This window comes from Panthera tigris, chromosome A1 (genome assembly GCF_018350195.1).
Source record: "Panthera tigris isolate Pti1 chromosome A1, P.tigris_Pti1_mat1.1, whole genome shotgun sequence".
Lineage (NCBI taxonomy): Eukaryota > Metazoa > Chordata > Mammalia > Carnivora > Felidae > Panthera > Panthera tigris.
In genome coordinates this window covers 99,734,638-99,761,936 of record NC_056660.1, presented here as the reverse complement: position 1 = coordinate 99,761,936, position 27,299 = coordinate 99,734,638, and the positions used below count along the sequence as shown (strand labels likewise).

Below are 27,299 nucleotides of genomic sequence, written 5' to 3'. Positions count from 1 at the left end.
TACTAAATGTCTACAAATAGTACTGTCTCACTTCAGTTCCAAGTTGACTTTCATGTTTAAAATTACATCTTCATATTCTCAAAATTAAACTGCATACATCTTTCTACTATAAATTATTTTCATCAAGATAGGAAAAAAAAATTACTGATACAAAAATAACTACAATCTCAGGGAGCAAACGCTAAAACAATTTATATAATTCAGTATTTCTAAGACTTGCATTTCACTTAACAGTAAGTATCAAATAATTTAGCCAAATGAAACTCCAAAACCATTTTGTCATTACCTAGTCCTAGCTCTCACAGCAGAAATACGTTTTAGAAAACAAGACAAAATTGTTTGTTTAACCCAAGCAATCAAAATGGGATATATCTTTTAAGACAAAAAGAAAAAAAATCTAAACTCTTCCTAACACATAAAATTACTCACTTCTAACATGTCCAAAGAGATAGTCAGAGATAAGGTCCAGCATTTACATCAACCTGAAGATTCTACCAAGAGCACTTCTGCATTCTAACAAGCCCGAGGAGACAGATTTTTTCGCTGTAGAGATTTTTTTCTAACAAAATGGCTGGCGTTGGGGAGAAAGGTTTACTCTTTTTCCTTTGTTTAAAAGAACATATCGTGGTCAATTTATAAGGAGTAAATGAAATACTTAGAACCACTTAATTTTTATGTCTTCTCAGGATAACGTGTTAAGAACAAAAATAATCAGTAAAAGTGAGAGGTTTATAGATAGTACGTGTTATTACTCAGTACATCAAAGAAAAAGAGGACAAAATTACAGTGTGGTACGAACATACTGTATTTGCTTTTTTACTCCGAAAATATTTCATGCTAGTTTTCCTTGCCCAACCATAACCAGAAACAAAGAAAACCTCAAACTCAATAGACAATTACATAGGTCTATAGCACATTCCGCCCCCCTCTTCCCTCCCCAACAGTGAATCACCTTGAGAATTCATCAGAAAGACTTAGTTAGGGAAATTACATGAGGTGATTGAGCCAGCATTTTCCTGTAATTTCGGAGTTATGACTAAGATATACAGCTGTGCTAGAAGGAATATAGGAATGTATTAAAAGAGTGGTTTTTAAAAGAATGAGAGAAAATTTTTCAAACTCCCAACGAAGTCAAACTATTTGTTATTATAAAATTCCTTCAGAGTATTTTCCCTAGAATCCTCAAGTTTCTGTAATCTTTTTCAAGGGCACATGATAATGAAATCCATATTCATTTCTTAATTACGTGTTAACAGTTTAAAAAGCCTATACCAATTAATACTGGAGTCGTGTTACACTCAATGTTTTTATACTACCAAATTTGGCAAGAAATGAGAATTTTTTTCCCATTTAACCGAATCATTGTTACTAACTCACGGTCTCAAGGGAATTATTTTGGTCTTTAGCTTCCAGATAATATTTCTGAATGTTAAAATCACACACAAGACCTTTTATAGATATTGAGGCACTCTGTATCCTTAGGAAGGCCCAACTACTCTAATTAGGTCAAAATATGAACCGATCCAAACTTTTTCCCCCAAGAGGCAATGATGATATCTCATCTTTATTTTCCCTTTTCTATTAACATTGATCATTCAAACTATAATGCACAAGCACATTTCTCTACCATACGTAGTCATTCTTGATAAAATTATATATTTAATACTTTTAGGGGGTTAGGTTAGTAAAGTGTTAACACATGGACTACCAGTTCTGACAGATTTGGATTGAATTCTGGTTTTATCAAGGGTGTGTGACTTTGAACAGAGCAATTATCCCTTAAACCCTGGTTCCCACATCAGTAAAATGGAGGAGCTCAAGAGGAACCTTGGAGAGATACTGCGAAGATGAGAGATACTACATGTAGGCTGCAGCAAAGTGCCTCCTGGCGCGGGGTAGGCGCTCCACAACTACTAACTAACATTATTATTACATTGCTTATGAGCAGCGGTGCTCTTACATCCCAAGGTGAGCTTCCTTGTGCTAGAAATAAGTAAGTCTGGGATATGAAGTTGTTGCATTGTATCCTGCTATCTATCCTTCAATTAAAGAATATTAAAGAAATAATTAATTTGTTTAATAAGTAACATTAATATTTTGTATTAAACTGTCAGCTTTCCCAGGAAACCTTCTAGCTAAAAGCAATCTCTTGCTCTTTAAAAAATTTCAAACCACCCATTGTAACTTACAGCCTGTTTTTAGAACTGTGTGTCCCAGATCCTTTCTCCGACAGGGTTAAGATTTTTGCAGAGCAGGAACAATGAATCACATGGCATAAGACCTTGTGTAAAGACATGTTAAGTAAATGTACATGAAAAAATGAAGTCAGTCATTGCTTTCTGTCTAGTTAGCTAGTCTTCAATGTCTTTTCCCTCTAAATCAATCTTCCGTGGTCCTTCAGATTGGTCTTGCCAGAAAACAAATATGATTACTTAAAAACCTTTGGCCATCCACGTTTCCTAAACAGCTTTAAAAAGTAACTTCATCTACCACTGTGATTACTATCTTCAACTGTCTGTGACTCCATTCACCCCATATTCCATCCAGGACATTAATTCACTCAAGAAGTCCTTGGCTGAATGTCTGCTTTTTGCCAATTAGTGCACTAGCACTGGGTAAGGTCTTATCCTCAAAAAAGGTGACATACAAAGAAAAAGCTGCAATTCAACTGACAAAATACTATAAAAGACAGAACTGAATACTCGTCCCAAATCACACCATGTACTTTTAGGCCTGTATACTTTGTACTCAATGTGCTCTCTTTACCTAGATGGCCTTTTCCAAACCAGAATCCTATCTATTCTTAGAGCTGCAACTCAGTGTCCCCCATTCAGTAAGGTCTTTCCTAAGTCCTATAAGTAATTAAATTAACTGATCCCTTTCTGGACTTCTACAACTCTGTGGTTACAATACTGGAAGAGTATGTATCCTAAACAGACACTTACGCTTATTGCTTGTTTCCCACAGAACAGTAGGTCCCCTGACAGAAGAAATCCATCCATCTACATACACAGTAGGAGGTTCCCAATCAAAATTTATTTAACTAACCTGAGCACGTAATACAGAATTTATTGTAAAATTTACAAATTTTATGGATCTTAAGGTAAATGATCATTAATAAACTGGGATGCTATCTTACATTGTGATGAACAGAAGAATAATTTTTATTGGTTAACTAAACCCAAACCTACAAGTTCTATTTTAATACAGTTTTAACAGATATCAATAATTAGAAAAGTGAGTATTTCCCTCTCCTCCTTCTCACCAGTATATAAAATGGAACACCCTATAAAGGGTTTGGGCAGTGTTTATAAAAAAGGGGGGGAAGTAAACTATATATTTTTATTGTAATTTCTAAAGAAGCATTTTCAATTGAAACAATCACTCCCCTTAGAATTACTGTTATTTCTTAGAAGACTACACAGCTTACATAATTTAGTGGCAAGTAGAGAACACAAAATAAAATTCTTCATATTCAAGAAAAAAAGCTAAAATAATATTTTCTCTTGTGATCATAAAATAGTAATTCTTTGAGGAGCCGAGACCCTAATACCAGTTATTCTAACATGTAGGAAAGAACAAAAAGAATACAAGGTTTGCACTGCGATAGAAATCTAGCAAAGTTGGAGATGTGTTCAAGTTTAGGAGTGTAAACGTTTGGATGTGATTTGTCTCCATTTAACCAAACTTCAGGTGACGTTCAGTTAAATAAAAAAGAAAATCCTATTTTGCAAGACCCGTTATTTACTCTTCTTATTGTTGCTTTTCTCTAGGGCCTGTTCTCTTCCATTGTGTGTTTCCAACAAAGTATGTTGTAATATTTGCCTCTTTTCTCAAACACCACATTATTTCGTACTGGAATTATGATAGTACTATTGGTTGTCCAAATTTTTAAAATTAATAGTTGAAAAGGGCTTTGGGTACTTTCACAGTTAGTAAGAATGTTCTGCCAAGGTTGTAAGTTCAAATTTCCAGAATTACAAAACTTAAAAAATTAAATAAAAACAATACAAAAATAAGAAATATTTTTTAAAAGGTCATGGGATACTCCTTTTTTACTTCCTACTCCTAAATCCTGTTTATCCACTCAGGAGCCTTTGAACTAGGCTGATCTCGAATGAAGCAATTCCAAAATCAGTTTTTTTTAAATTAGGTGTGTAGAGTGACTCAGTAAATGATAATCACATATTCATCACTTTTGCCAACAAGAACCTCTAACTTATCCTCCGTTTTCAAGCAGAAGTAAGCAGGTTCAAAGTGAGGATGGGCACCACTTTTATTTGCCACAAATACTCTTACTTAAAAGATAAAAATAAAATCTGTTAAGGCCACCAGAGACTTGATACACTATCTTCCTATCAACACAGCTTAATAATGCAATACTGTTAAGGGTTTCAGGAATATGACTTACTCAGAAAGCTGGCTTAAAGCTGCAGAAACCACATGCCAGGAAGCAAACTGAAATTCCAATGTCATGATCTGTTTCTAAACGCTGTTCCATGAGTGTGAGGGGAGCGGTATATACTGATCTTTTAAAATACCGCTATGACTTCCTGTTTATCATTTCAAACACCACAAGTTGGGTATACAAGGCATCCTACACTGCCTTGGAAGCAATATAAATTCTGGCTTAAAAAAAATTAAATTAGATGGAAAATGGTCCAAGAGCAATGGCTGAGGTGACTGTGAAATGAAGAGCCTATTCATCTTCTGTTGCTGATATTTAACACTAAAAACGACTCTACGATTTTAGACTGTTCTCAATAATGGGTGAGTGTTCTACTTGTCTACAAAGACACAGAGCAACCCAATAAAAGTAAAAAAGTATGCTTAAAATTCACTCAGTCAGCTAGCTAGGCAACATCCACTATGTACCTCACACATTAGTAGGTGTGGGAACAGAGAGAACTGAATAAAACCACCAATTTTCTTCTTTTTTTCCTTAAGGACTGATAGTTATTTTTTTAAATGTTTATTTATTTTTGAGAGAGAGAATGTGTGAATGCACAAGTGGGGGAGGAGCAGAGAGAGGGAGAGAGAGAATACCAAGCAGGCTCCATGCTGTCAGTGCAGAGCCTGACGTGGGGCTCCAACTCACCAACTGTGAGATCATGAACTGAGCAGAAATCAAGAGTCAGATGCTTAACTGAGTGAGCCAGCCAGGTGCCCTAAACCGCTAATTTTCTTAAGGTCTAAGTAGTAGGAATGGCATGAAAGGAGAATGTACTGCTATGCAACAGAAGAAATACATACAAGGTAAGGGGGCTGTATGGAGGAGGTGGTGAATAATTCTGGGGTCAGAGTGGTGGTATGAGAGACTGTTTCCAAAAGCAAGGAACCTAAGAACTAGGTGTTAAAGAAGAGAATAAGTCTATTCAGGACAGAGAATATATAAAAAGCCTGATCAACAGCAAGGAGGCATGAAATAGACTGATACGTCTGGGATTTGGTAGAGCTGGCACAAGAAGTATGGGGTACATGGAAGGGAGAGGAAGAGGAGAAGTGGAGCCAGAGTTCAGATCACACAGGGCCTTGTGTGCCACACCGGAGACTCCTGATCACATCGGCATTTTAGAGAGGTCACTGATCACAGTGAAAAATGTGATTTGAAGGAGGTGAGACCAGATGCAGGAAGTCAAGGTGAGAAAAAATAAGCACCCAAGCTAAAAGTGGTTACATACTTAAAAGAGACAACAGATTTGACAAAGGACAAGATTTGGGAACAGCAGGTAACTAAGGGAGAAGGGAATGCAAAAGGATTCCTAGATTTCTGGCTTAGGAAACTAGATGAACAGTGTCAAAACCAAAATCAGGAACAGAAGAGAATACCTGAATAAGAGAGTCATGGTGAGTCATAAAACGTTAGGGTCAATATTCATATACTGACATCTTTTAGACTATCTGGTCAGCCACCATCTCTTCTCTATGGTACAAGTGAAAGCTGTCTGGAGAGTCAGAGAGAAGGGGAGGGAGAACAACGGGACAAGTGGGTGAAGGGATGGAAAATGAGGAAAAGCAGAGACGAGCAAAAAATGGAGGCAAAAGGGGCAAGAAGGAAACATGTGTAAGAACCAGCTGAGTTTCTTTTTTTTTTTTTTTTAATGTTTATTCATTATTGAGAGACAGAGCATGACAATGGGAGGGGCAGAGAGAGGGGTGACACAGAATCTAAAGCTGGCTCCAGGTTCTGAGCAGCGAGCACAAAGCCTGATGCAGGGCTCCAATTCGCAAACCACAAGATCATGACCTGAGCTGAAGTCGGATGCTTAACTGACTGAGCCACTCAGGCACTCCACCAGCTGAGTTTCTAAGAGCTCTCTACATTCTGACTATAGTCCCCAGCAAGAAACTGCGTTCTTGCCCTTAGGCTACTTAAGAAACTCCACAATCCTAACAAAAGGCCTTTGTAGCTTAGCTCTGTGAGTCATGTACAATGTTGAATTTCAAGTGCATGCACAAATACCTAAGTGGAGCTAATATAAGCGTGCATATCTTATACGAAAGATTTGCATCAAAGAGAGATTATAGTGTCCAGAATAGTGATCGTAGTTCAACTTGCAAGCAGCTGGGTTACAGGCTGCCGTGTGAGAAGCTAAAGAAAGAACTGAAGGGGAGGGGCATCTGGGTGGCTCAGTTGGTTAAGCATCTGACTTCTGCTCAGGACATGGTCTTATGGCTCATGGGTTCCCGCCCCTTGTCAGGCTCTGTGCTAACAGCTCAGAGCCTGGAGGCTGCTTCAGATTCTGTGTCTTCCTCTCTCTTTGCCGCTCCCCTGCTTGTGCGCGTGCGCTCTCTCTTTCTTTCTCTCTCTCTCTCGTAAAAATAAACATTTTAAAAAATTTAAAAAAAAAGAAAGAAAGAACTGAAGGGGAGCGCCAATATACAGATAAGAGTTAATGCTACGCAAAGAAACGGAGGAACAGGGAGGAGCGAAACTCAGTGGCTACCAGAGGAATGTGAACTGAGGAGGTCAAGGTCACAGAGGCTATACTAGTAGGAACAAAGATGTTATTCTAATAAGGGGAAAAGAAGACACTGAGGGGCAGTTAAAGGAGGATGATGGGTGTTCAGGCACAGACTAAACAAGTTTATTAGCTGAGGAACAAACAGAAAGAGGGAGAGTTTGAAGCTATTGGTGAAAAAAGGCATAAGTAATAAAAGAGACAAAAGGGACATGGCAAATTAAGAGGGATGGGTCCTGAATAGAAAGTGGAAAAAAACAAAAAACAAAAAACAACAAAAACAACTTCTCCCTCAAGACCAATGAGAACAAACTATCAGTCTGGAGTTAGTTTCTGAAGAAACAAAGACCTATAATAAATTTTAGAATCACCACATGTCACTTTTTAAATACCAAAGTACAAGGAAGATTGTATCTAAAACAATTATTACCATCACAAAAAATTAGATGTTAAAAGGGTAAATGTCTAGAAAGGCCTTACTCTACCAAAAATATAAAATAAGGAATTGCTGATTTAGTAAAATAGGTATCTAAGGGGTGTAAGTAGTATCATGACAACATGTCAAAACATGTCAACTGCTGCTCTGTAATTAAAAGAGAAATTCCAATTATTACACTACTTCAAAATCTAAATACTATCTCAGTATGAAGCTATAAAGGCACTCTTGCTCATGCCTGAAAGAGACAGGAAAGTAAAAGTTGCGAGTAAGCAAATTCATATAAAAGAAAAGAATGTGGGAGCAAGAAATGACTTTTTGAAAGCTTAATCCATTTGATCTTCTTCATTTGATGGTTGCAAAACGGAAGCCTAGAGAGAGGTCCAAGTTCATCACATGAATTATAGTTGAACTCTACAACTTAGATCTCCATTTTTTAGTTATCAATTTATCCTTACTTTTTTTTCTTTTGGCCTAAGGACAGGGGTGGAAAAACTCTTACTACGTTCTAACGAAAAAGTAGGCAGAAGCATCGAAAGAAAAAACCTACTCAGCTCAGCAGGATAAGACTGCTTGTTCATGACTGATGTCCTCTCCAGCAACAGATGCTGTTCAGATTTACCTTAGTGCAAGAGCCACTGAATCTGACTTCGTTCAGTCTCCCTGTTCACCTATTTTATAAGCTATCTATTCAATAAAGTGTCCACCAGAACAGATACTACCAGGAGCTATCGTAAAAAAGAAAAGCAAACAAGGGAAAAAGAAGCAAAAATATGATGGGACAAGTAGGAATAAAGGAGAAAAATTAAACAGTCCCGCAGGTGGAACTGTTCTCATCGGTGCATGGATGGCGAAACTGTTTTGGAGAAGAGTGTTACTTCTCTCCCTTTTATGAATGAATACCATGCTGAGTTTTTATTGGGGATCTTTAAAGTTAACCTAAAGGTTTCAAGAAATCATTTATTACTTGATTTCCTTAATGCACTACAGAAAAATAACCTAATAAAAAGTACAGATTTATGAAAGTTACTTTCAAGTCACAGTATGGATTGTTGCAGACCCCGGAGCCATAAAAGATCATAAGGCACACATATTCAAGGAATCTGGGAAGTAAATGAGAAAGAGAAACACTATACCTCTTCCATGCTTGGGCCAATGTCTGCAGCTTCTAGGTTTCAGAACTGAAGAAAAACAGGGCTTTGAAACAAATTCAGCCTTCAGAGTTGTCAGACATCTTTTTATAGGTACAAAACAGGATGGGGACAGGGAGGAGGAAAGGCATACTCAGGATCGCAGGAGTAAGAACAAAACCCATTTTGTTGCGATCAGCATGGTTCTGCAAAGTAGGCTAGGCCGCAAAAGAACTATAACTTAAAAAACTCCTCAATAATCATCATCAAATAATGGAGTTTGCACACTGAAAATGATACTGCTAACTTTGAAAACACAACCACTACCACTGCTAACAAAGACACCTAGATGATCACTCCCTTGTTGAACAAGTCTTTTGGTTTCCCAGATATCAAACTCTCTTGGTTCTTTCTCCTCCCATGGCTATCCTTTCTCAGTCTCTTTGACTTATTCTTCCTCATCTCTCTAAGATGTAAATCTACATTGTCTTGGAGTGCTCAGGTCTCTTTCCTTAGCTAGTTACAGTTACTTCCAGCTTTGGATACCTTCATTTCTGGGTAGGAGACTAAGATACTAACAGATCATACAGTTAACTCCCTTGTCCCTCACTTCCCCCAGCAACAGCCATAAAGCTTGGACATGCTAGAAAAAACCCTGCCTGAAGGTAATAGGGAGTAAATGAAAGCAGAAATATGGATAGGGAGTGGAAGCTGACTAAGCTAACGTAAAGATGGGAAGCTTTACAAATAAATACATTCTCTTCAAAGTATACTCTTCAGAGTACGGCCCAAGGCTAACTGCAGTCTGCATGGTTACGGTTCAAGAGCAGTGGCAGGGGAACATGTGGAAGAGCCAGTTTCAAGCAGGTCACTGAAGCAGAAAAGACCTGAACTGAGGTGGAGCTGCTATCTAAGAAACAAAGTTTGCGGATAAAGCCTAACCAAAAAAATTAACTGCTAATACAACCACTCTTTGCAGAAAACCAATCAAACCCAGAATCTCTACTATCTGACCTCTATTATGTCCAGGGTAAAATCCTCATATGAAGAACCAAAAAACAGAAACACCTGCATTCTCCAGAGGCAAAAATGGCTATTATCAATAACCTCAATGATACATACCTGCATATATTTGTAAAAATTCCCCTCAGTGAATTACAATTTTATCAGAGAAAAAAATCTCAGCAGAGAAACAGAAACAATAAAAAACCGTTGACTGATTTAGCCACAGAACATCTATCACTGGGTGAAAGACTACAAGATATTCATATTGTCTCAAACTTGTAATTTCACAAATTTACTTAATAATTGCAAACAGAAAAAGGTGCCTTTAAAATGGAGAAATTGAGACAACATCCAAACCAAATGATTAGAACTCAACATCACCAATAAACATGGATATGACACAATGTAGCATTATTCTTATTATACTGCACAATCACAATTTTTCTATAGGTTTGAAACATTCTCCCAACAGGTGGAGGGAAGCACAAACAAAGGAAGCCAAAAGACTATTACAAATCCGGAAAGAATTAAAGCAGTTGTCCCGGGATCCATTCACTTTATTAGAAAGAAACTCTAAGAAAAGTAGGTAAAGGAGTTTAATGTACTTGTTAATAATAATATACTGTTAACTGGTCCTCCGGTAAACAGATTAGTGATTGTTGTTAAGAGGAAAATCTTTACATGAGGAATGCTCTTAGTAGGATGTCCCCTGTTAAGGATGCTTACAGTAAACAAACTCAAAAATCTACAGACTTATGAGGCATGGCCCACTGGAGAAAATCACTTAAACTATACAACCCTGGGGAATAGAACGGACAAGTTTCAAAATCTATGTGCTCTCTGCTATGAGGTAATAACTACACTTCCTCATTTAAAGACCTCATCTATTCTGGGCCAGAAAATGCCTGCCTGACGTAGAAAGGACGGACATGGGGCATCACCCAGAGTTCCAGATATCTCTCCTTGTTCCAGATATGTGCCTTCTGACTGCATATCCTTGCAACTATTAGTAAAGTTGGATGGTTGGTAAGATCTTTAATATGTGTCTGATTGATTCTTTGTACTGGCTTATAAGCAAAAGATGAAAACATCAAAAATAATTATGATCTAAGATGAATTTAAATAAAAAGTAAAATGTTAGTAGAATAAGTGAACTGTTCTATTGATTTGATAAAAATAGTTAACACAGTATACTTACAGGAAACATAAGGCATCTTTTATCCTATGGCAAAATTTCTTTTTAAGCATTCACAGAAGAAAACTTTAACTAAAACCTAAGTACACGAGATTTCTCCACCAATTTTTAAAAAGCAAACATAACCAGAAATATCACAAAATTTTAACACATGAAAATATATGATGATAAGCCTGCAATTGAGTGGGTGTATGTAGCCCAGAACTCTTCTCAACGTGTCCTTTGAAATAGGAATATGCCTAATTTACAGAGTTGCGGTGAAATTCAAATGATATGACATAAATATTATCATAATCTACACATTTTTCCTATCTGTGGTCCACAATGACAACCACTTAGAAACAGGCTATGAAGGAGCCAGAGACAAGGCGATCCTAACAGCTGATGCCAGCTCAAAGGCTGCTTTGAGTAAGAGCCCTGAACATGTAAAAAATAGGGGATGAAACAAAATTAGAAAGTTTTAAAACAGAGAAGTAAGGGCAGCAGGCCGGATAAGGTCTCCTAGAACGTGCAAGTTCTCAGTGTCCAGGAATACTTGGCATGGGGAAGAGTAACAGCCTCAGTGAGGAACAAGTAAGAAAAGACATGCAGACACAGGTAACTGAACATATTTAGCTGGGAGGAATCAAGGAAACGGAAAACATGTTGCACGTCTTTGAGCCTTAATCCTCTAGAGGACAGCTACCGTGTTTATTATATTATCTCATCTGGGAGAGCAGAATCTAGATGTATTTCAGGAAATTCTTAACTTACTGAGGCAGCACCATCAAGAAGCTACCTCCATTCACTTCAAAATAGTTAGGAAGCCCATCCTCTAATAGCTGTGTGACCTTGGTCAACCTGCTTAATTTCTCTAAGCCTCAATTTTGTATTCTGTAAGACTGAGACAATAATCATGTCAACTTCATTAAATCATGAATATAAAATACACAATACAGTACCTGGCACATACTAAATGCTCAGTAAAAGCCAGTCATTACCTTTATTACTTAAGAAGGAATTCCTTGAGCATTTTGGTTGGCTGCATGTTATGTCTTAATTTTACTATCTCCTTCTCTGGCTAGCTAACAAGAATCTGTAAAAGTTAATAAGTTACTTTAACTTCCAAAGAAAAAGGAGCTGTTTCAGAAGACAGTACTTACATCAAAGTTTTAAAAGTATGAATACTATTAGCAAAGACAGCAAAGACCTGGTATTCATACATTACAGTCTATAAAATTAGAACCTATGATTTTGAAGTAACATAAAGATCAGGACTTTTTTTTTTTTTTTTCTTGGCCAGAAAACGCAAACTCCCATTTCTAAAAATATCTCAGGTTTTCTTCTTGAGGAAGTCAGCTTGCAACAAAATACCCTATTATCATAGAAGGCAAGTATAGGACGATATGTCATGAACAAGTCTATAAAAATGTAGTGGTATAGGAGCTAAAGAAAAAATTCATCTGGAAAAACAATTATGTAGAGGGTTTTCTCCAAATTTAATTGAGACTGTAAGTTTTCTGTTTTGTAGCTATTTCTTTGATACTTCCATGTAGATGATGAACATTTCCTTAAGAAATCACAGATGACCTTTCAGTTTTGAAAAGTCCTCTACGACTTGCTTCTTTTAGAAAAGTACACTGATTGTGTAGAAGAATCCGGAGCGAGAAATTTCAATGTAAGGAAAGCATACAGTCTTTCTAGTACACTTTTTAGTCTGTTTTTTACATTTAAATGTAATCCAGTTTTTAAGCAGCATTATGAAAGAAGTTGATGTCAGAGTAACCAATCTAGACCACTAGAACCAAGAATTCAAAGAATATATACACTATTAATTTTACAAATACAAAGAACATACAGGTGATAACTTTTAGCTTTCTATGAGCCAACAATTCCATAGCGGTCTTATATAATCTAGGAAAACAAACAAACACACAAGGTCATGACACAGAAATTCTGTAAACCTATAAACTTTAATTATCACTGGGCCTGATTTCCTATTGCTGATGAGGTTTAAGAATAACAGAAAACAACTTTCACATGCAGACCAAATAGGCCTTTTCTTTTTAATTAACTAAACTAAATTTATCATTGAGAGCTACAGAAGGGAAAATTAATGAATATATTTTAATCTCAAACTTCATACACCACATATAGGCTTATTGTATACAAAACATCCTTTCCAGGGTAAAATAAAATCAGCAGTTATACAGTAGTTCAAAGCATCTCAATAATCTAGGACTGCAAAAATGACTATTTGGAAGAAATTACAGGGAAAAATTTAGGTAAGGAATGTAATTTAGTAAGGACCTTGGTTAAGAGAAAGTGAAAGAGAAAATGGGATAAATCATAATTTCCTATCTCAGTGTTACACTCAAAACAAAAATCTCGAAAGATTTTATTTCTCATAGGAATTTCACAGGAAAAAAAAAAAAGGTCTATGGAAAGGCCTATGTGATGTGTAATCCATAGTCAGACAAACAATAATTAGGAGTCACATACAGAATATTTTGACTGAATGTCTTGATAAAACGGGGATTAAAACTACGAGAAAGGAAAGATGTATCAAATGAATTCCATGATTTTTGTAGACCTGTGAACATAAATAAAATTACCCCACAAAAAACATAATTCACACCAAAGGAGAATCATGTCCTACCTTTATTTCTAGTCAGATTAACTGTGATAACTTTGTTATAAAACACTTTACAATCCCTTCAAAAGGAAAAAATGGTGAGAAGCTTTGATGACCTAACTCAATTAGAATACTGTTAGAGAAATCTCTTGCTCTTTTATCTATCTCAAAACTTGGAAGATATACCAAAACGTAATAGTCAAACATACATGCAAAATGACCCTGCAATTAAGATAATTGCTGGTACCAAATGTTGTTTTTAAGTTCTGCAATAAAACAGTCTCCCAGACATTTAATAGTATGTCATTTGGTAAATGAAAGTTTCCACAAAGTAAGAGCAGTGAGAAGACCTAAAAATTATGCTAGTGAAGAGTCTGGCTGAAAGAAACAAAAATACGGATCATTTTGGTCCAACACTAATTTTATTTCAAGTTACTACAGAGCTGAATAAAATGCTGACACCACCACACAAAAATTTATTGAATTGGCAATAGGCAAAGCATGATGTCAGCCACCAACATCACCATCCGCATTACCGAACAGCATAAACGCTTTAATTCTAGAACTTAACGTGGACTTGATGTGTGTAGTTTGGGTAAAAATAAAAATCTTAGGCATGAGGCATTATTAAACATAGATGAGTTTAGTTTGGCAGAGTTTCGATGCAAATTATTCTAATGCTTTAACAACTTCAGTAAAAAACATGGAAAAATGTAAGCTTAAACATACAATTTTGTAAATGTGCTACATTCTTCAGCAAAGAGACCCATAAAAATAAGTCTCAAACAGCAATAATATTCAAATAACAACACACACACACACACACACACACACACAGCAGGCTGAGAAGAGACATGGAAACACACGTGTATATTCACACTCACACAAGGCCTGACCTTCATTGCGTGAATTTCTTCAAGCAATCGTTGTGCCCGTCTCTGGTTTTTTAACAGTGCATCTTCAGTACCCCTGTAAAAATTACATGAAAATGTACAGCCAGGAAAAACATTTATTTTAGACTCACATCATAATAAGTCTTCATTTTTTCTAGAAGAGCACCAAAAGTCTTTAAATAACAAGCACTATTATCCTGCATTGTCCTGAACATCCACTGCATAACACATATCCCGATTCCATCAACAAACCCAAGTTTTTGGCAAATTATAAAGCATTATCTGGCATTATATTAATGACTATTACTACTGAGAGACAGTATGCCTTTTAACTCCTTAATGGAAAGGCGAAATAATATTTTTTAATCAAATGATTAACAGCACACTGCATTTAACATAACATAGGCTAATGAGCTACCATTAAAGTTTGGATACAATTATATTCAACAAAATTTTATTCTCTGCAATAAAAGGAATACAGAAAGAGAAATACCTAATTATATCAGAGTAAAAGGTTATTTATGATAGAAAGAACAAAAAATTAAGCAGGAGCAAAATATCTGAAGACTATTCATGCTTAATGAGTAAAAACTAAAAGTAACACATTTACTTTAATATTAGTGACAATGAGGTTTCAAAATATTAAAAAACTGATGGAAAACAATGCTTTGATAAAGACTTCCACAAGGTTCTAAAGATTTCAACTTACGTAGCAATTCAATGGATAAAGTGCTATAAAATTTTTATTACTGATTCAAGGTATTACCAGATTTATTAAACGACATCAAACATCTTAAAATAACTTCTAATAACATAAAACACGTAAGTAACTCTGAAGGACTTTCACTCTGCAAAGGCTTCCAAAACGAGAGCTCTGCAAGAACAGCAGAATTCATCGTGTATCTTAAACAAACGTGGCCCAGACCACGTGAGGATGTGCTGACATAGCACACTGTATCCCACTCAGACCCCCTCTCCGTATAAAAAAAAAGTGGTGCATGAGTAAGATACTTAATTATTCCTCCAGGTCCCACCCTCAGATTTTGTAAATATTGAATAAAAACAACTTCTGACATTTCATTAGTCATAGGACCATGACTTCAAATGACTAACTTTTTTGACTTGAGTCTGCCAACGCTTCTGACAAGTTTTCGGATAACCAGCACTCGGATTCTCTTCACATCTTTTCTCATCTTCACAACCTTTGAGGAATGAAACCAAAATTAGAAAGGTATCCTTTTCACTCAAGGAGAAACACACTTTATTTTGAATCTTAATATTAGAGATTAAGTCTAGTCACTCTAACTGAATTTTTAAGCACAGTTACAGTTAGATGAAATCCAACTTGTTCCATCAACACTGAAGCAATAAATCAACATTCTAAAAATGTGTCTGAGGGCTTAAGAGAAATGAGTTACAATTTTTTAAAAAGTCACAGCATTCTCGGTGATTAGTATTTTAATACTGCACTTGTGTTTTGAGCTCCCTGAGATGGGAGAGCATCATATTCATCTTGGTACCCTTGGGTTTAAAACAGAGCTTCACCTATAATGGTAGGAATTTAATTTACTGAGTGTTCCTATTACCAAAAACAAACGTGTGAAAGTGGTAACATTTTCCTTATTTATGCAGCATCCCTTGCATTTGTTTCCAGTAACAAATTTCAAGCATAACTTTAAAAGAGATGTGAAAAACACAAGGGGCATGCGCACACGCACGCACACTGACAGATGCTTTAAATCATCCTATTAGAGAGGAGTGTTGAACTCTAAGAATGAAACAACAGAAAGATCAGCCAAGAAATGGAAATATTCTAATAATGAAGAACTACATGTTATAACAGTACTTAGTACAACACAATGCTATCATTCTGAGTTTGTATTTCGTCTATCATTATTAGGAGTCATATATCATTCCTTATAATGCCCTTCTTCCCTTCTCCACTTTAAGAACTAAATAAAATTCAGTTCAGATAAAATCTTTCCTGAGAAAATTTCCAATGACTTCTTCAGATAGAGATAACCCGTCTGACGTTTGCATCCCTAGTAAACTTTGTAGGCAGCATCTATTTCAGTGAACTGTCTCTATTTATTCACATGGCCATCTTTTTATTTTTAATTTTAACGTTTATTTATTTTTGAAAGAGAGAGAGAAACAGAGCACACGTGGGGAAGGGGCAGAGAGAGAATGAGACACAGAATCCAAAGCAGGCTCCTGGCTCTGAGCTGTCAGCACGGAGGACGCAGGGCTCAAACTCATGAACTGTGAGATCATGACCTGGGCCGAAGTCGGATGCTTAACCGACTGAGCCACCCTGGCACCCCAAGTGGCCATCATTTTCAATGCTCTGGGCACTCCCAAGAGGACAGGGGCCTTGTGGGACTTACATGATGCTTTCTGGTCCTTGAAAGAATGCCTGGCACATACAATCCCTCAAATTCTCCTTACTGAAATAACAATATCAACATAATCCTGTCTCTTCAAGGCTCTTGCATTTGGCTATTCTCTTACCCTCAATACAACTCACCTGCTTATTCCTTGAAAATACTGGCAACCAACTTAACAATTTATTTCCGCCCTAACATTTTCCACCATTCCAGGTGACGTAGATGTCCATGTTACAACCTAGCCATTATTATATCCTTACTTCTTCATTTCCTCTTTATGACCTAAACTATTCTATCTCAGCACCCATTAATTCAAATACTCCACACTAAGACCACAATGTCTATTAACTTCCTTTTTCAAGTCTAACCACTACAACCATTTTTTACTTCATTGTAACCACCAGTTCACTGACCCCTATACATTCTCTCGTATGATTAGTCCTCTTCTTTTAAACTTTCCTTTTATTCAAGTCATATGCATCATCAACACTTGTGAATACCTGAAACTCCCCTATCCCTCCTTTTAGCAATCCCTCTAGTTAATCCTGGATGAAAACAATATCCTGAGTTCTTTATCACAGCACCCCAATAGCTGGGAAATACATTCTATCTACTTTAAATTCATCACAACTAAACTGAAATGGGCCCAATACTCTTAACTCCTATCCTACGTTTTTGATTAATTCCTTCCACAACGACTATTTTAAACCTCTGCTCTCTAAAACAAGAGACCTTCCTCTTCCTCTCTCTTTTCCAATTTCCTAGAGAAGATGAACATCAGATGGGATCCATCATCTTTCTACCACCTACCACCATGAATGCAAATTATCCTCCATTCATAAAGTTACAATGTAAGAAATTCCCCTACACAGCATCTGATGGTAATGTTCTAGTTGTGTTTTGGATCTCATCTTTTCTGCCTTCTTAGAACCTTTACTATAGACTGTCCCTTTACTCTAACTCTGTCAATCTCTTACATGGATGTTTCCATTAATTGTTTTGTTTCTATTAATTTTTATTCAAGCTTGACTCATTTTCACTAGAGACAAGACAGACAAAACATCCTCACTATGAAGATCACTAGGAGTACCTTCTCTCTACAAATGCCTCAGAGCCAAGCTTTCAGACAGGTTCAAACTCCCTATCTCCACCTCTGAATATCACATAGTTTCAGTTGGATTTCCATCCCCATTATTCCACTAAGAGCTGTCACAAAAGACACCAACGATTTTTAAAAGTCCCTCAAATCCAACGGAAATGTTTCAGGCTTCATTTCACTTGAAGTCTCAGAAGCATTTGACACTGTTGACCACTTTCTCCTTCTTGGAACACTTTCCCCTTGCTTTCCATAACAGAATACTCTCCTGGGTTTCCTCCATCATCTCTAGCCACTCCACCTTGGTCTTCTTTGAAGGCTCATCCACTTTAAACCAGTCATAAAGTTCAAAGGACAATCCTAAACCAATTCTTCTTTTCACAATATACTTGTTAGCCCTAAGTGATCTTACCTATGTATATTGTAATTTGCCAACTAAACAACGGTGACTCAATAATTTCTGCCTTCAGCTCAGATTTCTTTTAGCTCCAGACCTAAGTGTTCAACTCTCTACTTGACAGTTCCTTTTAAGCATGCTTAAACTCATCTACAACTTACATTTAAACTCATGTTCTTCACCCCCAAATGGATTCTTTTTGTTGTTTCATATTTCATGGAAAAGAACAATCCTTTTGTTCAATTATAAACCCCGGGCTCGTTATAAGTAGTTCTCTTTTCTAAATCCCTCACAATGAATCTGTTACCAAGTTGGGTTAATTTTATCTCCTAATTATATCTCAAACTATACTGCTTTTTCCCCTATCTTGACCTCCTAGCTCTCCTGGCGGAGTTACTGCTAACTGGTTTCTCTACATCCATTCTTGCCTCTGTCCAATCAGTTATTCACAACTTAGAATACATTTTTTTAACACAGAGATCTGATGACAGACCTTTACTTTATTCTCTTCAGTGGTTTCCAATTTATCTTAGGATGGCACACGGGCTTTCTTTTATTCCTTGGTCCTCACCATGCTCCCACCTATTACCAAGCCTTTACACTTGCTGTTTCCTCTGGTAGGCATGCTCTTTCTTATCCTTCTGATTTTGGCTCAACTGTCATTTCTCAGTAAAATCTTTTCTGGCTTTCTTAAGTGGGTCACAATACGTCTATATAAACACTTAAAGAGTGCTACTAGAACTTATCATGACCATTATTTTAAGTTTAATATTTTACTTGTAATCCGATTACAATCTAATTTGTCTTCTTCCCAGGTTATAAATTCCATAAGGATCAAGTGTCTGGTTTTAGTCAACATTACGTCTTAACAGCTAACATAGTGATGGTATAGTGTAAGTTTTCAATAAACATGTGTTAAATAAATGACCAGAAAGTCTACAATACTCACTTGTTCATTCACTGTTTCATATGTATAATATATTAACAAAGTGCAGAGTAATCAGGTTTTTTTCCCACTAGATATGCTAACCTCTTTGGAATTTATTTTGAAGTTAGATTGAAAAAAAAAATTTACTTGTACAAATAAAAAGCCATTTAGACCAGGTTTAAGTGAGAAAAGCTTACATTTCATACACAGCAAAGTGGGAGTTTAGGATACATTTTTTTTGAAAGTCCTTTATAAATCGATAGTGAGTGACAAATTATGCATTAAAATATATTAACAACTGTTTCTAATTGCTGCACCCTGAAGTTGCATGAAGTGATTATATGCTCTTTTGCTATCTGCTGTGAGCCAAACGTAACTAAGAAACTACAGTAAGCAGAGTTGGTCCTCAGTTATGTTCCGACCATGGGAAAGCTAGATGCCAATTTTAAAACTCCAATTTAAGAAGTACTATGTTCGTCATTACTGCATTAGGGAATTCTAAATGAAAAGGGAATGCTTTACGTATGTAGCTTCATGTCAAAACCAAAAAACGCTTCTCTAACGTATTGACTTTTCCAGGATTTCTGTGGAAGCTATAAAAAAATGTCATTACTATATTAGAAAACTAAGTACATTCATTTTATGTAACAATGGAATTATAATTTTATTTTTCTCACAACTGCTTGCCTCAAGCACTTCATTTTCTTCAAGCACTTAACTTTATTTTTGCAAAAGTGACAAACAGGTACCATGAGCCTCCTAGTTACAAATGCAAAATTCATTTGCACCTAGGAATTATGAAGTTGGTTGACAGAAAACCCACAAGTCAACAAATAGTCCTAAAACATTCAATACTGTCAGAAGGCCAATGCACTACTTAAGGGCAATGTTCTTGGGTTTCCCAACCCAAAGCAAACAGAACTATCACTGCTAGAAATGTGAAATAAGTATGATACTGTCTGGGAGGGAAGGAAGGAAAGAGAAGTAAAGACAGCAAGGAGAAAACAGAGGCATAATAATGGAAATGAAATGTGTTGACAAAGAAGAAATAAAAAGGAGAAAAAGTAAAAGGAAAGAGCTTGAAGAAAGAAACTGAAGGACAAATCTGTAGGTCATGACCAGCAAGACTGCCAAATCCAAGCTGAGGGCTTCCAAGCAGCACAAGAATGTATTTAATTTGTAAGAGCAGAAGAAAAGGACACACACACACACACACACACACACACACATCTGATGCATATGCTCAAAGTGAGGTGTCAATGAGAACTTAGGCATATGGATGCTCTCAGTTAACCTGGTAAAATCTTAACACATTAATGTAACTTGGGTCAACTCTTGGGTAGACAGTACAAAAATAAGATCATAACTAAATTAAGTGGAAAGCTAATACACCTGCTTGAGGAAAGACATGTGGGCACATGGGGAAGAATCAACATAAACACAGGAAAGGGAGTCACAAAGAGCAAAAGCTAGCAGTGTCTCATTCAAGGAGATTCCAAAGAAGATTACCCAGTTCAGAGACGAGTAATACAATTTGTACTGGAATAACTGAATTATGGGGACACATGTATCAGAGCCCAACAATGAACTGTGTGCAGCCAGTGGAGGTCAGCAGTGAAAGAATCTTTTGCAATGTAAGCATTACTGTCCTACATTAGATGCATTTAATAAACTAGCTTTCTCACTTATACAGACTCTTATAAGCTATGGTTAATGTGAATTTGCTTTTGAAAGAGTGAGCTATACTTTTGGGGTGACAAGGATACCAAGTTTCTGATATATAAAGCTGAGAGCAAACTACGGTCCCAAGATAAAAGTAAATACTACTCTGAATTGACCCTTGTTAGCTATCTGAGAACCAGACTACTAGCCAGCGTCTCTTGGTAATTCATTGACTTTGTCATGCATTTAAATTAACCTATAACAAAATCCCATAGTTATTAGAAAACAATTGCTCCTTAGACCTTGTATTGCTCTAGGGGAGCTTGCAGTGCTAAGAAAAATCTGAGCATACCTGTGTTTCATTACACATCTATCAGACCGTGACACACACACACACAATCATGGCACATCATGTCCATGAGGCTGTTAGGAAATAGGCACTCTCACGTGCTATGGATAGAGGACTACAAACTGGTGTACTCCTTCTGGAGGGAACTCTGGCAACACCTGATAAAAATGCTATTTCTAGGAAATCTATCCAGAGGATACATCTCCAACAATAGGAAATGGCTACGCACAGGACCGTTCACAGCAGCCTTCCTATAAAATGCTACATTAGACATAAAATAATGCATATAAATAAAGCACAAACAATGTGGTATTCTAAATCAATGCAGGACTTATGCAAGTATAATTAGGAGTAAACTCTAAAAGTGATGAAAAGTAATTTTTAGAACAATACATGTGGTATGACACTGCATTAATACAGTAACACACGTAAAGTATAAAAATATACAACATATACGTGTACTGTGGGTACACATAACATAATACATGCTGGTAAATATGCTACTAAATTAAACATATAGATAATAAAATAACACTGAAAGAATAATAATTACTTCTGAAACAGAGAAGAAGGTAGTGGAATTAAGCATTAGAATATGGCAAAACATTGATACTTGCTAAACACAACAATGAGATTATAGGGACATTTGTTATGTCATTTTCCATATGACTGAACAATTTCATATTTGATACAATTAATTATGATATGATAACTTATTATTAGTTATTATGGTATTAATTATACAGAGGACTTCTAATTTGGCCGCTTGGATAATTTACTATTGAATTATACTTTTTTATTTTTGACGAGCAACAATTTAAAAATTCTAGAATACTTGGTGATTATAACTTAATCATTGAGCATATGCTGCCACCTAGCACAACTTCTCAGAATAGTTTAACAACAGAACAGAAAACAGTTCCTTCTTTTGGACAGACCCTCATTTACTATTTCAGTAAAAAATATTAAAAAGGACTACACACTCAATTACGAAATAGAAGCTTTGCAACTTCAAAAGCACATACAAACACGGTTCTTGACATTTTTATCTTTTACAATACGTGGAGACAAATCACTTTGTTCTCTGGCAATTCTGTTTCACGTTTAGGATCTAAGAGGAGGTAGAAAGCAATTTTCTAATGAGCTTCTTGGTAATGTGCTATCAGAAACAAAATAATGTCTGTTTCACATAAAGGCCCTTGGCCCCGCTATGGAATTAAAGTTCATAATGAGATTGTTTCACCTCCTAATTCTGATTGTGCATGTCACTGCTGCCTAAAGAAAGAGATGACTGGAGCAAATCCAGCACTAGTTTTGCAAATTGTGTACTTACTACATGCTAGGGCATTGTTTCCAATTGTGCATCCTTTCTCTAGTTCAATGGAGAGGGAGGAAAAAAAAGTCTACAGTTAGGAGATTTCCATCGTTCATGTGAACATGAAGTACCTCAGGTTGAGCTATCCATACTGTCCTCTGCCCAACACTATTTACTCATTATTAACTGTACAAACTAGGTACTATGCTTCAAGTCAGGGAAGCTGCTATAAGAAGTCAGTTAGATAGTCTCATTTTGAACTCCACATAAAGTACAGGTCAAGATAAAACATGTAATAAATAATCATAAAGTGAAGTATAAAGTGATTTTTTAAAAGAAAAATAGAGGTAAAATTAAAAAGGGAAGATTTTACATACTTAAGAAGAATAAACATTATTTTAAGAACTGAGAATCAGGAAGTCGTCTATAAATGTCAGCTTTTCTCCTTGAAAAATTTTTGAAAAGAATAAAAACATTAAGGGTAGAAGACAATGAAAGTCAGTACAATAGGTGCCTGTGCAGGCAGGCTTTTTATTTTCACAAAAGATATTTTGGAAAATTAAACATGCTATAAATTAGATGGCCACATAATTTATTAAAAGAAAAAGCCTTAAAAATTTTGCACAGATAATGAGTATCAATATCACAAAAATAATACCAGAGATTTATAAACATTTGAGAATCTGGGTGTGTGCGTGGCTCAGTTAACCGTCTGACTCTTGGTTTTGGCTTAGGTTATGATCCCACAGTTCATGGGATTCATTTCTGTGTCAGGCTCCAGGCTGACAGCATGGAGCCTGCTTGGGATTCTCTCTAACCCTGTCATTCCCCTGCTCGCACATTCTCTCTCTCAAAATAAGTAAAGTTAAAAAAAAGAGAGAGAATCTGTTGAAACCTGTGGACTTCCCCCCCCCCCCCCAGAGACACACATATAAACACCAATTTACACATAATTTCAGGCAGTTATTGGATCCCTGAATTCCTAAATCTCAGTTAGGGAGAGCTAATCTAAGTTATTAAGAAGCATAAAAATGATGGCTCGAGTTACTCACTGAACAGATGGGTAGTGAAGATATGATGGTGAGCAAAAAACTTCCAGATAAATGGAGGAAATAAGAAACCTCTCTCACATTCACACACATATACCCTAAGCAACTATTGTAAGAGCTAAAAAGTAAATGGAGTTACAAACGCTTATAGAAGGGATAAAAGGATAAAGTCAAACTCAGTTTTCCTGAGAAAATAACAAGTAAAGTAGAAATATGAAATGGACTAATGAGAAGAAAAGGAGTTTTGGGTACAAGGGAGAATACGCGCAAAGGAGGAGTAAGAGTGCGACGCTTCCTAGTAGAGGAAGGCCAGTGAGGCTGAAGTGGGGTGTGGGGTGGGAGGCAGTGGTGTACTAGAAGGGGGAGAGGGGACTGGTCTTGTTTAGGCAGGTTTTTACCAAAAGCAACAGGAAGCCATCAAATAGGCTGTAAGCAAGGGAGTCATGGGATTAGATTTCTATTTTGAAGCGAGCACTCACTCTAGCTGCACTATGGAGATCAGACTAGAGGGAGAGAAGAATCAAGGGAAAATAGTTGGAAGGCTAGTAAGCAGTTCTGGTCAGAGGTATAACTTGGACTGGGATGGGACGGTAACGAAAAAGTAATGGATTAAGATAGTGAACTCTTTTTCTGATACATTTCTTCCTTGGAGGAGTTATTTCATTTCTTTTACCAATTTTCTATGAGACGGTTTCTCCTAACTCCTATTTAACAGTAATGACATTAGCCATTTATCTGTCGTATTTGCTATATATATATATATATATATATATATATATATATATATATATATATTTTGTAATTGGCTGTCTTTCTTAAATTTCAGGATATTTTGCCATTTTTATACGGACAACTCTATGCTTGTTTTTCCCTTTGTAAATTTTCCCTCCCATTTATTTTAAATTATAATGTATGTTTACAAATATATGCTAAGATCTTCAGGATTTCCCCCTTCAATGTATCTGTACTCCACTGCCAAGTGAAACCTAGACTCATTAACCTGGAAGTAGGGCAGTATGTAATATATTTTAGTTTAATTTCCTACTTCATCCACACGTTCTCATCAATGGAGAGTTACCTAGCCCTATACTACCCAAGGGGGTCCCTACTACCATCCCTTTTTGGTTTACACCAGTCCTTTTGCCTGGAATGCCTTTTTCCTTTCAGTGAATCACTGACTGCAATGCCAGTCTAAGATCCTTAAAGACAAAGAATGATCACTTCATTTAGCGTTCTTTGGAAACTTTTCTGCACTACTTGTCTTTCTGGGCATTATTCTATACCATAGGCGGGTGCTGCTTACCCTTTCCTATCTGAGTTGCAACCTACAGGTTGCCTGAAAATAGAAAGTATGTCTACACACAACTGTGCAAGGTGAACAGTAGATCATGCTCATAGCAAACACAGAGCCACTGAATACAGGAAAAAAAACCTCCTTTGCATTAGCTGGGAGGTCCTCATTTGATTCTTGCTTCTCCAGCTTACTTTAAATCTTCAGATGTCTTATGATTCCTTAAATAGAACCAGAAACTGGAAAGGGGATAACGCTAGAAATGGTAGCCTAGTGACACAGACACGATATGTTAGCAGTGATAAGAGCAAATACCTGGTTTCAGACTGAATTTAAGAGAGAACGAGAGAAGAGAAGTTAGCGACAGCAAGTATAAACAACTCTTTTTAAAAATTTTGCTGTAAATGAAAGGAGAGAAATGGGACAGTAGTTGCAATAAGAAACGTGGTATTGAGTGTACCTCCTTACAAACGACACGATCTCACTGTAGATCAGCAATCTCTTAGTATAAGCTATAGTTCTTAACCTCCCGCCTTCACTTTCAGCACCCGATAAAAGGCAGGTAATGCTTAATGAGAGTTTACTAGCTGTCCAGCACCGTGCAAACACTTCCCATATTCCAATTAATTGCTCACAACATCCTTGCGAAGAAAGTAGGATCAAGAGCTTCGTTTTACAAACGCGGACAGTTACCATAAAGATTAAATGATACTCCCAACGTCTCAGAGATAAAAATTCATGGGGCCCAAGGGCAAGAGACAGGTCTCTTGCTTCAGCCACCTCGGAACCGTGAAGGGAAGTTACTGTGACCAGGCTCCGAGTTCCGGTAAACCTGCCTGGGCCCACTCAGCGGCTCCTTCAGCCGCACTCCTTACCCTCGCCCCCAGGAGACCACGCGCCTGTCAGAAAGACCCAAAGACCCGTTCGTGGGGGGAGGGAGGGTACTAAAGGGCAGTCCCACAAGTTCCCAGACCTCGGCGCCTACCTCGTTATTGAGGTTTAGACTCCCCTGTTGAGCCATGGTGGGTTCAAGAAGCGCTGCGACTAGCACGTGAACTCTGCGAATCAAATCGCTGTTGCGTCGCCACGCCCCTCTACGGCACGCTCTGTGGCCCAAAACTCACCGACCAACCTTCCGCAACGACGCTTGAGGAGAAGGGAGATTGACTCTTTCAGGGACAGAAACGGAAGTGAGTGGAACGACTTCCGGAGTGAAGTGCTACGCGCCGGAACTGCACGTTCCTATGGAAACCGAGCCTGCGCAGGTGGCTTAGAGGGGGCTTTAACTGTTGGCAAATTTGGAAGTTTTTTAAGATGCTTATTTATTTTATTATATTTGTTGGTAGACTTGGCTCGGCTGTTAAAGACCTTGTTTTTGTGTCCCAGTGGGGAGTGAAAAGACGTTTTATGAAAGGAACAGTTGAGTGACCAATTTTTGCACCGAATTTTTATCTGGGGTTTGTGAACATTCTTGCGCTTCTCACAAGGAGCCCTAATTAGATGCAGCTCTCCCCAACGCCCCCCCCCCGCCCCCCAGGCTCATATTATAGCTGAAGCGTGGACCTATTTTTTCTGCACACTGTAATAAGGTTTGAATTTAGGTAACGAACGTTTAAATAGATTTAATACTAATATAATAATAGTAATAACTGTTTAAGTAGATTTAAATAGATTTTTCCCTTTAGAAAAGGAAACAAATAATTGAACATTTGAGGAAAACTTTAAAAGCACGTTTGCAACTGCCTAAGGGAATGACTGTTTTGAAGTATTTGCCTGCAGGTTGAAGAGACATTAAGGAGTAAATCTGAATTAGATAATCTTTGAATTAATACTTAACACCTGGTAGTATTGATCATTAAAATGGGTCAGAGGCTGGGGCAAAAGCTTTACATGAATTATCTCCAAAATACAGACATGCGATGAGATAGGAACTATTCTTATTTTACAGATGTGGAAACTGACTTCGGAGGAGCCAAGGGTCTTACCCATAGTTTCCTAGCTGGGGCCAACCACTGCTACAGGACTGAGGGAATGGTTACATAAATCTGCGGAGCCCAGTGCAAAATGAAAATGTAAGACCCCTCATTGAAAAAGTAGGAAAAAGGTGTTTTTGTTTTTGTTTTTGTTTTTTTTCATTTCTTGCATGGTGTTTCTTGACCTGTCCTTTGTTTTTATTTGGTATGTAATGTAGTGTTCTGTCAAGCACAGGCATATTGGTGAATCTAGTGCAGACCTTTACAGGTGCCTGGGACCTGTACCCCAGGACTCAGGGTAGGATGCGTGTTTTGTAACAAGATGGCAGCAGTTGCTGAGCAGAGGCAGGAAAGTGGGAAGCCGGAGAATCCAACTGGAATATGTGGGAGGCAAAACCAAAAATGACCCAGGACTAAACCCTTGAGATATGTTTCATTGTCACACTGGACTTCACTTACAAAACTCAAATTCACAGATAAAATTGACAATTTTAAGACTGATGAAAGAACATTTAAGCTAGGCCTCCTTAGGCGCCTCTGTCCGAAAAAGACAGCTGTGTCCAGAGTCTGTGCTCTTAACTGATGATTCTGTATTCAAATTACATTAACTCAGACTT

General features: G+C 37.0%; 1 protein-coding gene and 1 long non-coding RNA gene across 2 annotated transcripts in view; one reads left to right on the top strand and one right to left on the bottom strand.

Moving 5' to 3' along the window:
* Window positions 1–25,849, bottom strand: part of SRFBP1 (serum response factor binding protein 1) — a 66,069-nt gene extending 40,220 nt beyond the window's left edge. Inside the window, exons 1-3 of the mRNA XM_007086849.3 lie at window positions 25,695–25,849; window positions 15,349–15,437; window positions 14,239–14,311 (exon numbers count right to left, since the gene is read on the bottom strand). Coding sequence (XP_007086911.1) covers window positions 14,239–14,311; window positions 15,349–15,437; window positions 25,695–25,730 — 198 coding nt within the window. The 5' untranslated portion in view covers window positions 25,731–25,849. The remainder of the gene's footprint in view (window positions 1–14,238; window positions 14,312–15,348; window positions 15,438–25,694) is intronic.
* A 112-nt stretch (window positions 25,850–25,961) lies between these two features.
* LOC122237694 lies at window positions 25,962–26,781 on the top strand. Its single transcript, XR_006216302.1, has 2 exons — window positions 25,962–26,128; window positions 26,658–26,781. It is a non-coding gene; the product is annotated as an uncharacterized LOC122237694 (long non-coding RNA).
* Window positions 26,782–27,299: the final 518 nt, after the last annotated feature.